The following is a 16,999-nucleotide window of genomic DNA, read 5'->3' as shown; positions in this document are numbered from 1 at the left end:
CCTTGGTCAGTGCATTGAGTAAAGGAGTTGGAAGGTCATGTTGGAAGGCTGAACAGGACATTGGTTAGATCACTTTTGGAATTTTGCATGCAATTCTGGTCACCCTGCTATAGGAAGAATGTTATGAAATTTGAAAGGGTTCAGAAAAGATTTAGAAGAATGTTGCTGGGTATGGAGGGTTTGAGCTATAGGGAGAGGCTGAATAGCCTGGGGCTATTTTCCCTAGAGCTTTGGAGGCTGACAAGTGATCTTATAGAGGATTAGAAAATCATGAGGGGCATGGATAGGGTGAATAGCCAAGCTCCTTTCCCTGAGGTGGGGAAGTCCAAAACTAGAGGGCATAGGTATGTAAGGGATAACTTTTTCATGCAGAGGGTGGTGTGTGTATGGAATGAGCTGCCAGAGGAAGTGGTGGAGGGGTACAATAACATTTAAAAGGCATCTAGATGGGTATATGAATAGGAAGGGTTTAGAGGGATGTGGGCCAACTGCTGGCAAATGGGACTAGATTAATTGCGGATATCTGATTGGCATGAATGAGTTGGACAATAGGGTCTGTTTCTGCACTGTACATTTCCATGACTCTAAAACCCCCTCTAGTGTCTACCCTAGCAAGGTCCGTCAGGATCATATATATTTTTAAATTCTCCAATGGATATACATCAAGTTACAAAATAATTTGATGCCTGGGTACAAACCACTGGGTGGTGTGTGGTTGAGGCAGACTGCTATCTCCAATCCTCCTTCCTATGTGAGTCTAAAGGCTATTCAATAGTTTGTGCTGGAAGATGGACCATAAATAAGTTCTTGTCTTTCATACCAAGATGTTGCTTATTGTATCACACGAACTATATGTTGGTTACATTAACAATTAGGCATACAAGCTATTACTAACAAATGGTAGAGAAAACAAATGCACCTTCAGAAGGAGACTGTTAAATTCCACACAAAGGCTGCATGACATTATCAGACTGGGCAGAGTTTAATGAGGACCACTTTTTGAACCATTAAGTTATACAACAGCTCCTTCTAAGCATTTTCTCCCTTTATTCAGCTATTGTACAATCATGTGTATGGTGTATGGCATGAGCTGCCATATATAGAAACATAAACATTGAAATGGAGGAGTAGGAGTAAATCATTCGACGCCTCGAGCTCTTTCGTCTTTAATATGATCATGGCTAATCATTGAGCTCAATGCTCTAATCCTGCGTTCCTCCCCCCTTTAGCTATAAGAACTTTATCTGCCTCCTTCTTGAAAACAAAATGTTTTAGCCTCAACCATTTTCTGTGATAGTAAATTCCACTGGTTCACCACTCTGGGTGAAGAAATTTCTCCTTATCTCAGTCCTAAAAGGTTCTGAGTTCTGAGGAAGGGTTACTGGACCCGAAATATTAACTCTTACTTTTTTTTTCACAGATGCTGCCAAACTTGCTGAGCTTTTCCAGCAACTTTGTTTTTGTTCCTGATTTACAGCATCTGCAGTTCTTTCAGTTTTTACTATCATTGTAATGTTGCAGCAAGGACACTGCTCAGGGACATGCCCCGGCTCATAAACTCAAGTAGACTACATCTCCCAGCTGTTCACTCACTGTCATAGCTCTCACTGACTTTCAGCCTACCTAGATACACATCATATCCCTGCCTTGACTTGCTTTTTTATGCCTTGCCACTCAGCCAAAGATACCAGTCCCTTTCAGTTTTGAAGAAGTCATATTGGACTCAATCTTCACTCTGTTTCTCTCTTTCCACAAATGCAGCCAGACTTGCTGAGCTTTTCCAACATTTTCTGTTTTTAACTTCAGACTTCGAAAATCCACAGCATTTGGCTTTTATCACAATACTGCTCTATTGCCGCGCCATCTAGCACTGACACAAAGGAGGAAGCTTGTCATGGTTGTTAGTAATCCTCAGTTAAGTCAAGGGAAATGGCCTTTGGTCAGGGATTCCCAGCACAGAAAATCAAGAATGGCCTCCTTTACCAGTCCAAGGGCTAGGTCACAGTCAGGTCAGGCAGCATCAGAGGAACAGGAGAGTTGACGTTTCAGGTTGGGACCCTTCATGAGTACTGGGGAGGGGAAAGGGAGTTGGGAACTAAATAGAGGAAGGAGGGGTGGGGCTGGGGGAAGGTAGGTGGGATGGTGATAGCTGGATGCAGGTAGGGGGTGGTGGGGATTGGTCAGTGGGAAGGTCAGAGTCCGGATCCTCTCCACTAAAGGAGTGAGGAGTTGAATGTCGAGCAGCCCACCTCCTATCTTGGTTCTTTCTGTCCTATTGATCTTGCTAACGTTGATCTCGCCTAGTGCTCACCCTGTGCAATATAACCTGTATGCCTCCGTTTGTCTTTTTATAACCTCTGATCTATACGTTCTTGCTTGCTATGATCTGCCTGCACTGCTTGTAAACAAAGCTTTTCACTGTACTTCGGTACATGTAACAATAAATCAATCAATCAATTGTGGGCAGTTTTCCTTCTGGAATGATGGTGAGGCAAGTATTGAAAGGGATGAAAGTAGGTGGAGAGGGGAGGAGGTATCCCGAATGTGTGAGTAGATTCTGCAGAAAGCATGCAAGGTTAGTGGTGTTAGAGTAGGGATGTGTGATAGTGAGTGAGGAGCGACTTTGCAGGTAATAGTGAGAGTGGTAGAGCATGAGACTTGGTGGGAGGTGGGTACAGCAGCAGAGATAATGTGATGTACTGGAGAGAAGATGGTGGCACTTACACTGGCAGAGCAGAGAAGGTCATTGACCTTGTTCTTACATTGCTGAGCATTCCTCTAGACTGCACTGATCCAGGTGGCAACTTTGGACCAGGCTGGCATGGTCTGGTGTTACTGGCCTCCACTGTCGGTGCTGGGGGAACAGTACATCCTAGTTCTGCAACACCCCGTACGGCAGGGCTTTCAGGACCCTGCCCGCAAAACAAAGCAGTGATTTCCCTCTGTCTGCAATATCTGGGACAGATGTCAGGAATTGTGCAGGGTAGCTTCATACTGACAGTGCTTGTCCGGCTTTTGAAAGATAGTGTCAGTGTCAGGGATGCAGGCCTATTTCAGGACTTCCCAGGAGTGACAATTTGTTCTGGGTATGGCCAGTGAGGCTTGGCAATTTAGCTTCCTATTGAAGTCCCTGCTGATCATTCATTATACTGTTGAACCCTTTACCAGATCTGCTCTTTTCTGCCCGAGTGTAACTATCAATAGTCCACACTGGATTCACTGAACTCTCTTTCCCCATGTCTAGCTATATTTTCACTTGAGAATACAGCTACAATGACGTTAATGTCTCCATGTGCCTATGCTGATCCCTTTCAGCTCCTGACTGGCTAGCTAAGCCTTTATTAAAATGGCAATATGGTATTTCTCTTACCTGAGAAAGAATTTTCCTTCATTTTCTTCCAGTTCTTTTGGACACTTTCCACTGTTGGTCTCTTCTGGATTTTAAACAACAGCACCCACTGCTGCCAAAATGTTTTAATATGATCGGCCCCTCATTCTTCTAAACTTCAATAAGTATAGGCCCTGTTACAATATGATGTAGTGCAGAGTATTGCTTGTCATTGGGGCAGACTGCTGCCAATCCTCCTTCCAATGGTAGTTGAAGGAGATGTTCCATAGTCTGTGGTGGAGTACGGTCAATGAATAAGTCTCAGCAGAAGAGGCACTTGTCTTAGTATCTAAGTTTTGATTTGATTTATTATTATCACATGTACTGAGATACAGGTTATTAAATCTGTAACTGTATACAACAATATACATAAACCCTTATGAGTTTCACCATTAAAGGTAGAGAAGACATGTGTCCTTATCAGGAAACTGTGCCAAACTTCAACTGATTCTTCACCTAGAGGCTGTGTAACACCATCAGACGGGGAGGGGGGAGCTCAGTATTGTTTAAAGTTGTTCTGAAAGAGTTCCATTATCTTCTACAACAGGCCCAACCTGTTCAACCTTTCCTCATATGATACACCCTTCATCACAGGAATGAATTGAATGAACTTCTGAATTGATTCTAACGCAATTTTGCTCTTTTTTTCAAATCTGGAGACCAAAACTGCACACAGTATGCAGTCTCTTCAATACCCGGTACCGCTGCAGTCAATCTTCCCTTTATGCCCCTACCTCTGAACCAGGAGTCCCACCTGCTCTAGAAGTATGTCATAACATCTCTGAACAGGTTGATTAGGAAATATTTATTCCAGTTATCTTCCAATAAATGCAAACATTCCATTTGCCTTCTTAATCACTTGTTGTGCCTGCATACTAACATTTTCTGATTCTTGTACCAGAAAACCCAAGTCCCTCTGTGCCAATGGGTTAAGCAAGCCCTCTCCATTTAAATAATGTACTGTTTTTCCTGCTTTTCTATTCTTTCTGCCAAAGTGGGCAAGTTCACAATTGCTCCCATTATACTCCATTTGTCAATTTTTGTGTGCATTCACTTAGCTGTCTATATCCAAATGCAGGCTCACTGCCTCTTCTGGACAACTTACTTATCTACAGTCTTGGTGTCATTGGTAAATTCAACAACCATTTATTTGGTCCCCTAATCCATATGTTTATATACATTATAAATAGAATAGGTCCCAGGACTGATCCCTGTGGCACTCCATTGTTACTGCTTGCCACTCCAAAAAGATCCATTTATTCCCCAATATCTCATTCTCGTCAGCCAATAAATCCTCTATCCTTGCTCATACGTTACCCCCTACACCATTTGCTCTTATGTAATAACCTTTGTTACTTATGTGCAGTAACCTTTGATGTGGCATCTTATCAAATGCCTTTTGAAAATACTGGTTTGATTTTGGCTATAATTGAAGTACTGTTTGGATTGTACATGTTGGTTGGTGGTTCTATTGTTAAAAAAAAACACGATAGTCCAAATATACTCTCACCAATTCTCCTTCCAGTGATAGCAAGACTTTTATACTCTAGCTCCCTTGTAATAAATATCAAAGATCCATTTGCCTTCCTTATTACTTGCTGTACCTAAATACTAACAATTTGTGATTCAAGCACAAGGATACCAAAGAGATCACTCTGTACTGCAGAATTCTCTCTCCATTGAAGTAATATTTTGCTTTTCATCAAAATGGACAGCCTCATATTTTTCCACAATATACTCCATCCACAGAAGTTTTCCCAATCATGTAACCTATCCATACCTCTTTGCAGACCCTTCTCATCTTCCTCACAAACTCCTTTCCTATCTATCTATGCACAGTCAGCAAATTGACCACTTCATCCCTTCATTCCATCTGTGTCTCCATTCAAGTCATTAATATAGATCAATAATAGTTGAGGCCATAGCACTAATTTCTGGGACTCTATTATTTAGTTCAGGCAAGACAATTTTTTCTCATCGAGCGCATCCAAGCCCACAGTGTTTCTTTTATGCATGCTGTGGAGATGCCGGTGTTGGACTGGGGTGGACAAGATCAAAAATCACACGACACCAGGTTATATCCAACAGGTTTATTTGAAGACACAAGCTTTCGGAGTCTGAGACCTGAAGAAGGAGCGAGACTCCGAACGTTTGTGTCTTCAAATAAACCTGTTGGATTATAACCTGATTTCTTTTATGCAACCTCTGGCATATTAATTGAATGGGATGATAACCTGGTTCAGAGAGCACTGTAGATGTTTGTTAAGACAAAACCATGGATATTTGATCTGCTGGCTTCACTTACTTGTTACCAAGAAACTACAGACACCCAGTCGTGGCTGCAGAGGCAAAAACAGAAGTTGCTGGAGAAGTTCAGCACATCTGGCAGCATCTGTGAAGAGAAATCAGAGCTAATGGTTTGGGTCCAGTGACCCTTCCTTAGAACTGCAGAGGCAGTTATACTCCATCCATCAATTCTTTGTGTGCATTCGCTTAGCTGTCTGTATTCCTCTGCAGACTCTCTACCTCATGGCTACAAAGGCATTTTGCAGCTCTCAGGAAAGCAAAAGCAGCCAGCTCAGGTTTTTGAACCTGGTTTGGATGTGGCAATCAGGATTGGAGGATAGCATCGGCTGAGCTCTGTACATAAATACTTGTCCACATTAAATGAAGTTAAATGCACTTTTGAGAACGAATGGCTTGACAGCCAAGCACTTGGGGTCACAAACTAATTTTACAATGCAGGCCACAGTGAATATGAAAGTAGCATAAGTCTTGTTTCAGACACTTGTGCTGATAACTACATGGGAACTTTTACCAGTTTGTCAAGCAGCATACTTTCAGAACGGAATAGCATGCTGCCCACTGTATTTGACACGTAGATGACCACTTTCAACTGTTTAAACAAGTACAGCACCATCATATTTCTCACCGACAGCTTGCTCTTCCTTATCCAGCAATTATGCTAGCATAGACCTTAGTTAATCAGTCTTACATGATTGCACTGTAAAAAGACAAAATTGCCAAAGACAACCACAATAATCACAACACTGATTCCATGCTAGTATTACAAACAGTTATGATATTACAAGTTCACTGCCTATACATAAGGACAGCACAGAAGTGCTCCTCAAAGAGCTGGGCACCTTTAGCACTTTGGTCCCACTGCTACCAGCAATGTAAACTACACAATTTGGAAATGCTAAGCTAAACCTTTAATATTGCTGGTTCTATGTCATAGAGATGTACAGCACGGAAACAGACCCTTTGGTCCAACTTGTCCATGCCGACCTGATATCCTAAATTAATGTAGTCCCATTTGTCAGCATTTAACCCATACCTCCCCAAACCCTCCGTATTCATATACCCATCCAAATGCCTTTTAAATGTTGTAATTTTATCAGCCTCCACCACTTCCTCTGGCAGTTCATTCCATATACACACCATTCTCTGTGTGAAAAGTTGTCCCTTAGGGCCCTTTTAAATCTTTCCACTCTCACCTCAAACCTACGCCCTCTAGCTTTGGAGTCCCCTATCCTTAGGAAAAGACCTTGGCTATTCACCCTATCCATGCTCCTCATGATGTCTTTCCCAATTATTGGGACAGCCTTTCATTGGATGCTCGTACTTCACCCATTTGAAAAAAGTAAACATAGAAATTCCTCTATCCTTAACTCTCAATCACTCTCATAATAAAAAAATTCTCCCAAGAGTGTTCATGGCATTATTATTTGATGTGCAAATTTCTAATTCACCACCTGTTAATGCATTAAAAATAATGTGTACACTTGCATTTACTGCTTACATTGCCGTTCTCCTGGTGTGAAAACATTTTATGTAGGCATTCAATATTTAAATATAATAATATTCAGCTAATCAGAATTTCATGTCTAAACATAACAAGATGGCCGAGTAATACTTCAGGTGCCAAGTGTAAATGCTAAGTGACATTATAAGCCCTGTGTGACATGTACCACAAAAGACTTACTATGAGTAACAATGAAAGAGACCTATTTGGTTTACTCAGAAATTAAAAATCAAAGACACTCTGAACAGATGACCTAATGAAACCATAGCATTGCAATTAACAGCTTTCCTCAAAGCAGATTATACCTATTTTCATGAATATTAAAAATAAAACAGAGAAACATCAACAAACCTGGTAGCTTCATCCCCTTGATCTTTTCTTTAGATTGAAGCGAGAGGGGAAAAAAAGACATCATTAATCTACAGTCATGACACAGATTTAAAGCATAAATTTTGAAAACGAATGGTGAAGTAGAAATTTTGAACTGAATAGATGCAATACCTTCTGTTTACTTTAAAACAAAATACCTGAAATAGAGTGTTCTTATCTTGATGTGAGATGAGCATGTTAAGAAGTCATTTCTCACACACAATCATCAGGACAGAGAATTTGTGATGTGATCACACTTGTAAGACAGCTTTTCAAATGCACAAAATATTCAAGGATGGATTACTGTAAGACATGAGTTCATGGAGATATTGGAAGGGATTATGAACGAGCTGAAACACTGAACTGCGACAATATTATTCGGTTGGAACCTATCATAATTTACCATCAGTGCAGTCACTGATAAGGAAGCTAATGTTTTCTTTATAAGGAGGTGTGGAAAGGTAGCTAATCCATTAGTTTAAACAAAGACAAAGTGCTGGTGAAACACAGCAGGTCTGGAAGCATCTGTGGAGAGGAAAAGAGTTCATGTTTTGAGTCCAGTGACTGTTTGTCAGAACTGAAAGCAGCTGGTAAATGGTGGAATTTATGCTGATGACGGTGGAGTGGGCTGCGGAAGTAAAAGGAGTGAGTCAAACAATTGAAGACAGTTCCGAAAGAGTTAAAGAGAGAGAGAGGAGAAAAGGAAAAGTAGACAAAGGGATTACTGATGCTAAGCAGAAGACAGATGAAAGGGAAGTGTGAACAGTTGAAAATGAGTTGGGTGTGCTGGGAGCAGCTCATACAGAACAGGACCTGGGGTGTGGGGGTGGGTAATGAATATGGAGAAATCTGTTCAAAGGCTGAAATTATTAAACTCAATGTTGTGTGCTGAGAGCTGTAAAGTACTATATAGAATACGAGGTGCTGAGCTTCACTGGAGCACTGCAGCTGACCTGAGACAAAAATGTTCACATGGGAAAATGGTGATACATTGAAGTTTCAGGCAACTGGAAGCTCAGGATTGTTTTTGGCTTCGTCTCCTCCATTTGACTTATATTGGCTGAACTGAGAGTCCTTCTGAACTAAGATTTTGCAGTTCATCATGGACAAAGCAAAGAACAGTACAGCACAGGAACAGGCCCTTCAGCCCATGAACCCTGTGCCGAGACATAATGCCATTCTAAACTAAAAATCTTTTTTGTCTGTGCAGTCCGTTTCCCTCTATTCTCTGCCTATTCACCTATCTGTCAAGATGCCTCTTAAACATTGCTATTATATTCATCTCCACCACCTCCTCTGGTATTGCATTCCAGGCACTTACCACCCTCCATGTAAAACAAAATTGCCTCTTGTATCTCCTTTATACTTTCCCCTTTTTATCTTAAACCTGTGTCCTGTAGTAATTGATATTTCTACCCTGGGAAAATGACTTCAACTATCCATTCTATCAGGTCACCCACCATCGTTTAATGTTCAAGTGAAAATAAACCAGTTTGTCCAATCTCTCCTCATAGCTAATACTCTCCAAACCAGGCAACCCCTGGTAAAATGTTTTTGTATCCTCCATAAAGCCTTCACATCCTTCTGGTAGCAACCAGACCTATGTGCAATATTCCAAATGTGGCTAACTTAAATTCCATACGGCTGCAACATGACTTGCCAATTTTTATGATGTATGCCCTGATCAATGAAGCCATGCATGCTACATGGTTTCTTGACCACCTTACCACTTGTGTTTCCACTTTCACAGAACTGTTGACCAGTATGCATAGAATGCTCTGTATGTTCATAGTACTAAGAGTTCTGCCATTCACTGTATACTTCATTCCTGTATTAGATTTTTCAAAATGCATCACCTTACATTTATCCAGATTAAACTCCATCTGCCATTTCTCTGTCCAAGTCTCCAGCCTATCTATATCCTGCTGTATCCTCTGGCAATCCTCCTTACTATCCACAGCTTCCCCAATATTTGTTTCATTCACAAGCTTACTAATCAGGCCACCTATGTTCTCCTCCAAATCGTTTATATATATTACAAACACAAGGGTCCCAGCACTGATCAGTGCAGAACATCACTGGTCACAGATCTTCAGTCAGAAAAACTCTCTTCCACTGCTACCCTATCTTTGATGACCAAACCAGTTCTGTATCCATCTGTGACATCACCTTTGTGTATCAGCCTGTCATACGGGACCTTATCAAAGGCCTTGCTACAGTCCATGTAGACAATATCTACCATCCTGCCCTCATCAATCATCTTTGTCACTTCCTCAAAAACCTCAATTAAGTTTGTCAGACATGACCTCCTCCAGACTCAGCCAATAAATCCATATTTTTCTAAACAAGTTAATCCTATCACTAAGAATCTTCTCTAATAATTTCCCTACAATGAAGTATAGCTCACTGGCTTGTAATTTCACAGGTTATCCCTGTTGCCCTTCTTAAACAAAGGAACATTAGCTTTTCTTCAGTCCTCTAGGACCTCTCCTGTTACCATACAGGGTGCAAAGATTTCACTCAAAGCCCCAGCAATTTCCTTGCCTGCCTCCCTCAGCATTCAGATCCTGGGGGCTTGTCTACCTTAATATTTAGCCTATTGAGAGAGCGAAGGGAGAATACTACCAACTGACATAGAAAAAAAATCTGAAAAACAAGTAGTGTAAAATGTAGGTGCATAACAACCATTTTATGGATGTAATCAGTAGCCACAGAGGTCCCATATAGAATCTGTGATATGCGAGCATTTTTTTGTTTGGCAAGTGTCATACCAGGCCCCAAATTGATGAGGGCATTGGTGCATGTGTAGTGAGTATTACAGGCACATCTTCACGAATATCATGAAATTTTGTAAAAACATACCATTTTTGAACTAGACACTCCAGGTAACATGCTCTCTTAATCACACTGCTTTGCAAATGTTATATATCAACTCAGTGATGTAAATCTGAAAATAATTCCACTGCATCACTCTCCAGCAGGTATACATGTGGAGAATAATGCAGGACAATACATGATATTCTAACACAGTCATGATGTTTTCACTCTATGGTAATCTATACTGCACTCTAGCCACCTAAGTCTGTACAATAAAATAAATTATCGGACAGCAAGGCCTAAATTGTGGTAACAAGGCTCATGGTTCCAGAGCACAGACCATCCACATATCGACAGCATGCATACAATGCTACCATACAAAATGTCTAGTGCATACCATTGGTGCCACTCTGTGTTTGAAATCTTTTGAAGTTCTGCTCTGCCTTTTGGTGTCTTCTCTATTTTTTTCCTAAACCTCATGGACTGTAATCTAACTTCAATTTGACAATTTTGAAGTCTACCTCACTGTCATCATGTTTTCATCATGGTTTGGTCTGCTGCTGTGATTTCATACATACTTCACAGGACATTGGCTGTCTACACATGCACTCTGAAACTATTCCCTCTTCACTAGGTTTATCTCTGTTCTTGGTCTCCAGCAATCCTTATTCATCCTTATCTTAGAGTAAGGCTCTTTCACTCTCCAGTGCTGTAACAATCTAAATTTACATTTGGATACGTGCAGGTTACTGAATACAGCTCTCTGGTGTCATGCCTAACTGTGCTTTTTACAGACCTCTCTCTGTTCTCCCTTCTGTTCCATTTCATTCTACACTGTTTTGTTGATGTCAGTGTAATGTCATCAGTTAATGCATCATCAGAATGCTTTGGAGGAGGCCTGTAGTAATTGATACGGCAAGTGTCAAGTTTTGAAGTAGTATACTATACAGCTTACCACTGTGAGGGCAAAACCCATTTCATGATGTTCGTGAAGATTTGCCTGTAATACTCACTGCACATGCACCAATGCCCTCATCAATTGCGGCCTGGTATGACATTTGACAGCTGAGGAGAAGGAGGATGAGGAACAGAGGACAAAACCTGTACTGATCAGGTTGTCCTACCATTCACCAGCTGTCCCACACCTTACTTTCTCTTTGTCACTGACCATCACACACAAAATAAAACTGAGTTTATCAATCAAACCATTTTGAATTGTGTAGACAGGGCAATGAATGATCCTTTCTTCTCTTGGGCCTGTCTGGCTTTGTCTGTCCTCATGCTCCTTGGAGGATGACCTTAAGCATTTCTGCACCTGGAAGGCTTGACTTTGGACTGCACCGTCTTGGCATGGATCTGAACTGGATGGGGGCTGGCATTCCGAGAGGCCAACAGGTATGTGCTCCGGTGCCACTCCCTCATGGTATTGCCTTTGCAACTAAAGTAACACATGCTGAACTGATGAGAAACCCTATGAGCTCCGTTGAGCACTAGTAACTACACCTATTATGGCAGTTATAGAGTCATTGAGATGTACAGCACGGAAACAGACTCTTCGGGCCAATTCGTCCATGCCGACCAGATATCCTAAATTAATCTAGTTCCATTTGCCATCATTTAGCCCATATCCCTCTAAACTCTTTTTATTCATGTATCCATTCAGATATCTTTTAAGTGTTGTAATTGTACCAGCCTCCTCCACTTCCTCTGGCAGTTCATTCCATATATGCATGGCCCTCTGCATGAAAAGGTTGCCTTTAGGTCCCTTTTAAATCTTTGCCCTCTCACCTTAAACCTATGCCCTCTGGTTTTGGACTCCCCCACACCAGGGAAAAAACCTTGGCTATTCACCCTATCTATGGCCCTTAACCTCTGATGCTCCCGAGAAAACAGGCCCAGTCTATTCAGCCTCTTCCTATAGCTCAAACCCTCCAACCCTAGCAACATCTTTGTTAATCTTTTCTGAGCCCTTTCAAGTTTCACAATATCCTTCCTATAGCAGAAAGACCAGAATTGCATGCAGTATTCCAAAAGTGGCCTAACCAATGTCCCGTATAGCTGTAAAATGACCTTCCAACTCCTATATTCAATGCAGTGACCCATAAAGGCCAGCGTACCAAATGCCGTCTTCACTATCCTATCTACCTGCAATTCCACTTTCAAAGGTACTACGAACCTGCGCTCCAAGGTCTCTTTGTTCAGCAACACTCCCCAGGACCTTACCATTAAGTGTATAACTCCTGCCCTGATTTGCCTTTCCAAAATGCAGCACCTCACATTTATCTAAATTAAACTCCACTCCTCGGTTGCCTGAACCTGCATGATTTTAGGCTATATTTTGACCACAGCACACAGACTGTTGGTGCCTTCTGACTGTTCTGCAACGAAAGTGGTGACATCAGCCATCAGATGCTCCATCATGGTTGAGTTCATACACCTGTTCATAAGGTTTACCCATCATTTCTGAATTGGGAAGAATGGGTTCCACGAATTGTGCAAGACTCTGTAGAAGGTTAGGCTTGAACTCTTCCATACTCCTTAATAGCCGTCCCAGGATTTCTAGTTGACCTGTCAATGTGCCAAGAAATTCACTGTGCATTCTATCAGCTTCCTTCTGTATTCTTCTGTATTCTTCCCCAGTGATGTTGCTTCTTCCTGCTCTTCATCTGGTGATCTTTCACCAATTTCTGTCCAGGTTGTAGTTCAATGCTATCTGAAAGCAAAAAGGCACATAGTGTTGAAGAGAGTTGGAGGTAAGAAGTACCTGTATAAACAACTTCTGCATCAGAGGACGTGAGATGTGATAGCATAGGTTAGCGATGAGGATACTGTTATTGCCAGCATACGAGCCATGCTTGCTCACTCCAATTACTATTTGACACAGAAACTGGCCATTCTGCCTAACCAGTACTTGTGCGCCACGTGAGCCTCCTCCCATTTTTCCTCATCAAAATCAAGCATTGTGATAACCTATTCTCCCAATTGCAGCTGGGCCTGTTCCCAAATGGTTAGCTCCTGCTTCTTCCAGTTGTGCATCACCTTGCCCTACAAGAGAACAAGAAATATGTCTGAGAGTATGATGCTATATATTTGGGGATGCAGCTATCACAGCTGAATAGCTGGCAGCAGGTGCACGCTGATTGATTTGTGAGATGTGAGTGTGAGGTTAGCAGAGCATGTATTCGGGTAAGCCGAAGCTGTAAATGAAAGGAATGAACTCTGATTGATAGAGCTTGTTGGTAGCCAGTAGATGTAAGAGTGGTGCATTGACCCAGTGTGGGAGACAGCTGGGATAATTGTTGAGAAATAGCATTTGAAGGCTCATTCATTAAACCTGGCCAGTTGGGTGAGGCCACTGAAGATTCTGCAGAGCTGTATCCATATCCTTAGGGTTCGGGCCCTGGCATTATCCTCTGCAATGCATCCAGTCTCATTGCTTTCTGAGAGTATGTCTGCAGTGCCTCCTGAACCCCTGTGTGTATAGCCCATCTCTTCTTCCAATGCACCTCCTGAGGGAAGACCTTCAGTGCAACCAGAAAATCTTCAAGTCCAGGGCCTCCAGATTGTGCCTCCATATTAAGGTTCCACTGTTACAGTGGCACATTCCCAGAAAGCCTCGCAAATGGCAAAGTCAATAACAGTGAACATGCTATATAATGAGATAGGAAGAATTGCTGATGCTGGAGTCAGAGATAACACAGTGTGGAACTAAAGGAATATAGCAGGCCAGGCAGCATCAGAGGAACAAGAAAGCTTCAGAAAATGAAGAAGGGTCCCGGCCCGAAATGTCAGCTTTCCTGCTCCTCTGATGCTGCCTGGCCTGCTGTGTTTCTCCAGCTCCACACTGTGTTCTGCTTTATAATGGGATAGGTTCCAACCATTCAAAATTTTGATATCTGTTACACTAGTTGCAAGTTAAAATTCAATAAAATAAAAACAAGTTTTTATTAGATACAAAGATTTTCTATTGGATAAATAATATAATAAACTAAGAAAAGAAGGAACAAAAATTAATCTCAGTTTCTTCAGGGTCAGAATGACACCTTTATCTTATTTCAGTTTTACATTATTCCTTTCTCTGTGGAAACACTCGTACATTTATGCTAGGCCTAGCATATTTGAACAAGTCATTTACTAAGAGAAGCGCCTTAACATGTCCTCAGCATGTCCAAACGGCCATACATTTGTACTGCAATCGCTAATATTATGAAGGCAAACAAGGCAGCATGGTCCCATGAATTGTAAAAGTGATCATCAGATTTAATAAGTTCTTGTTGATGAACTTTTACTGCGGTGAATTACATACCTATAATACCTATAACATGGCAGGCAATGGATGTGCAGTGTGCGCTGTCCAGATTGAGTAATACACTATAGCTTGACTACGTCATCATCCATTAATCTCTAAGTTCTGTGCATTTTCACTTTTTTAAAACTTTTGCTTGACAATTTTGGTCCCTATAACCACGGATAAGTGAATATTGAAGCCACAATGGGTGGTATTGTGTCTAGACTGCTTTGGGCAGGTAGGCAAATTCACGAATTGCAAAGATGTAAATGGTAGCACTTTACTGTTTTACATCCCTTTCCGCATTGGAATGAGCTCCTCAGTAAATCCCACAACTTGATTCAACTACATTGCACTTCTAATTTAAGAAATGCTGATTGGTTTTGAGTAAGAGCTTTCAATTCTGAGCCCTTTGTTCAGACACGCAGCCACTCAACGGTACGCTTAGAATTGACTATAGTCACGTTCATTACCTGCATTCTGCTTGAATTTGGGAGCAATGGACATAGTTCAATCATAATTGTTTTAGGGATTATCAAACATAGCCCAAAATAACTTGTTAAAATATTGTAACTTTAAAACAGATATGCTTTCAGATTTTGATTTTTTTACTCATTCCTTCCAGTTTTGTGGATCCAAAATACTCATTAGTGCTTCACCCAAACTGATAATTTTTCATTTATGAATAAGACTAAAAGACCATTAGAAGTAGGAACTGAAGTAGGCCATTCAGCCCATCAATTCTGCTTGACCATTCAATGAGATCGTGGCTGGTCCGATAATCCTCAACTCCACTTTCCTGCCTTTTCCCCATGGTCCTCTTACTGTTTCTGTTACTGATTAAAATTCTGTCCAATTCAGCCTTGAATATACTTAATGACCCAGCCTTGACTGCCCTTTGTGGTAAAGAATTCCACAAATTCACTACCCTTTAAAAGAAGAAATTCCTCATCTCCGTCTTAAATGTGTGATTGCTTATTCAGAGATTATGTTTTCTCAAATAACTCCACAGAGGCCGGTATCCCATCAACAAGTCACCCTTTATGTACATGTGGAGAATCCTTGACACTGATCCAGCTTCCTCAGAGCCAGCACTCAAGAGTGAACAGAACCTCTGACACTCCTGTTTATATCTGTCAGCCAGGGCTTCCTCAATTGGACCAGAATAACAGCTCCAATCAGGGAACTCATATGCTGTGAGATCCACCTGGCTGACCTTGTTACAATCACTATATCATCTGGTCTGAGATTTTCACACAAGGGGTAATAACCGTTCCGCATTTACCCTGACAAGTCCCTTAAGAATTTTGCATGTTTCGCTAAGGTCACCTCTCATTCTTCTATATTCCAATGGATATAAGTAGGATAGGCCCAATCTACTCAACCTCTCCTCAAAAGACAATCCCTCCATACTTGCTATCAACCTAGTAAACCTTCTCTCGACTGCCTCCAATGCCAGTATATCTTTCCTTACATAAGGGACACAAAGCTATTCACAGTATTCCAGCTGTGGTTTCACTAGTGGCTTGTAAATTTTATTTTTATTCTCCATTCCCAATTAATTGAAGGCTAACATTCCATTTGCCTTTCCTATTACCCAGATGCTGTATTCTTGTGATTCATGGACGAGGACTATCAAATCCCTCTGTTCTGCAGTCTTTCTCTATTTAAATAGTATTTAGCTCCTCCGTTCCTCATGCCAAAGTGCATAATCTCACATTTTTCCACATTATATACTACCTGCTAAGTTGTTGCCACTCATTTAAACTGTCTCTATCCCTCTGCATACTCTCTGTGTCAGCCTCACCAACTGCCTTCACACCTGTTTTTGCATCTGCAAACTTGGCTATGGTACATTCACTTTCCTCATCCAAATCATTAATATAGATTGTAAATAATTACTGCCCCAGAACTGATCCCTTTGGCACACCACTAGTTATGGTTTGCCATCATGAAAATGCCTCTTCCCCAATTTATCTCAACTCTCTACTTCTATTGGTTAGACAATCCTCCATCCATGCTAATATACTACCTCCAATACCGTGGGCTCTTACCTTACTAAGTAGCCTAATGTGTGGTACCTTATCAAGCACCTTCTGAAAATCCAAAAATACTACATGAATTGATGTGGAATGAACAGCCTAACCCAGTACAGGCATCTTGTCCTCTTTCAACTTCACCCCTCCCTTCCCCAAAGTTGGATTCAGCGTGTAATTACAAAGTACTTCCCTCCATTCTGGCTGAAACGGATTGACAGAGCATTGGGTAAGGATCAAATCTAGGACTATGCCAGTTGCACAATTCATTGACTCACTGAATAATAAACTTG

General features: G+C 41.4%; 1 protein-coding gene across 1 annotated transcript in view; it reads right to left on the bottom strand.

Annotated features, from left to right (window-relative positions):
* kcnq3 (potassium voltage-gated channel, KQT-like subfamily, member 3) overlaps nucleotides 1-16,999 on the bottom strand; it is a 416,827-nt gene that overhangs the window by 68,023 nt on the left and 331,805 nt on the right. Inside the window, exon 9 of the mRNA XM_048596129.1 lies at nucleotides 7,548-7,574. Within this exon, the coding sequence (XP_048452086.1) occupies nucleotides 7,548-7,574 (27 nt within the window). The remainder of the gene's footprint in view (nucleotides 1-7,547; nucleotides 7,575-16,999) is intronic.

The sequence above is a fragment of the Rhincodon typus genome, chromosome 4 (assembly GCF_021869965.1).
Source record: "Rhincodon typus isolate 14 chromosome 4, sRhiTyp1.1, whole genome shotgun sequence".
Taxonomy (NCBI): Eukaryota; Metazoa; Chordata; class Chondrichthyes; order Orectolobiformes; family Rhincodontidae; genus Rhincodon; species Rhincodon typus.
The sequence above is the reverse complement of the archived record's forward strand: the minus strand, read 5'-3'. Positions and strand labels throughout refer to the sequence as shown.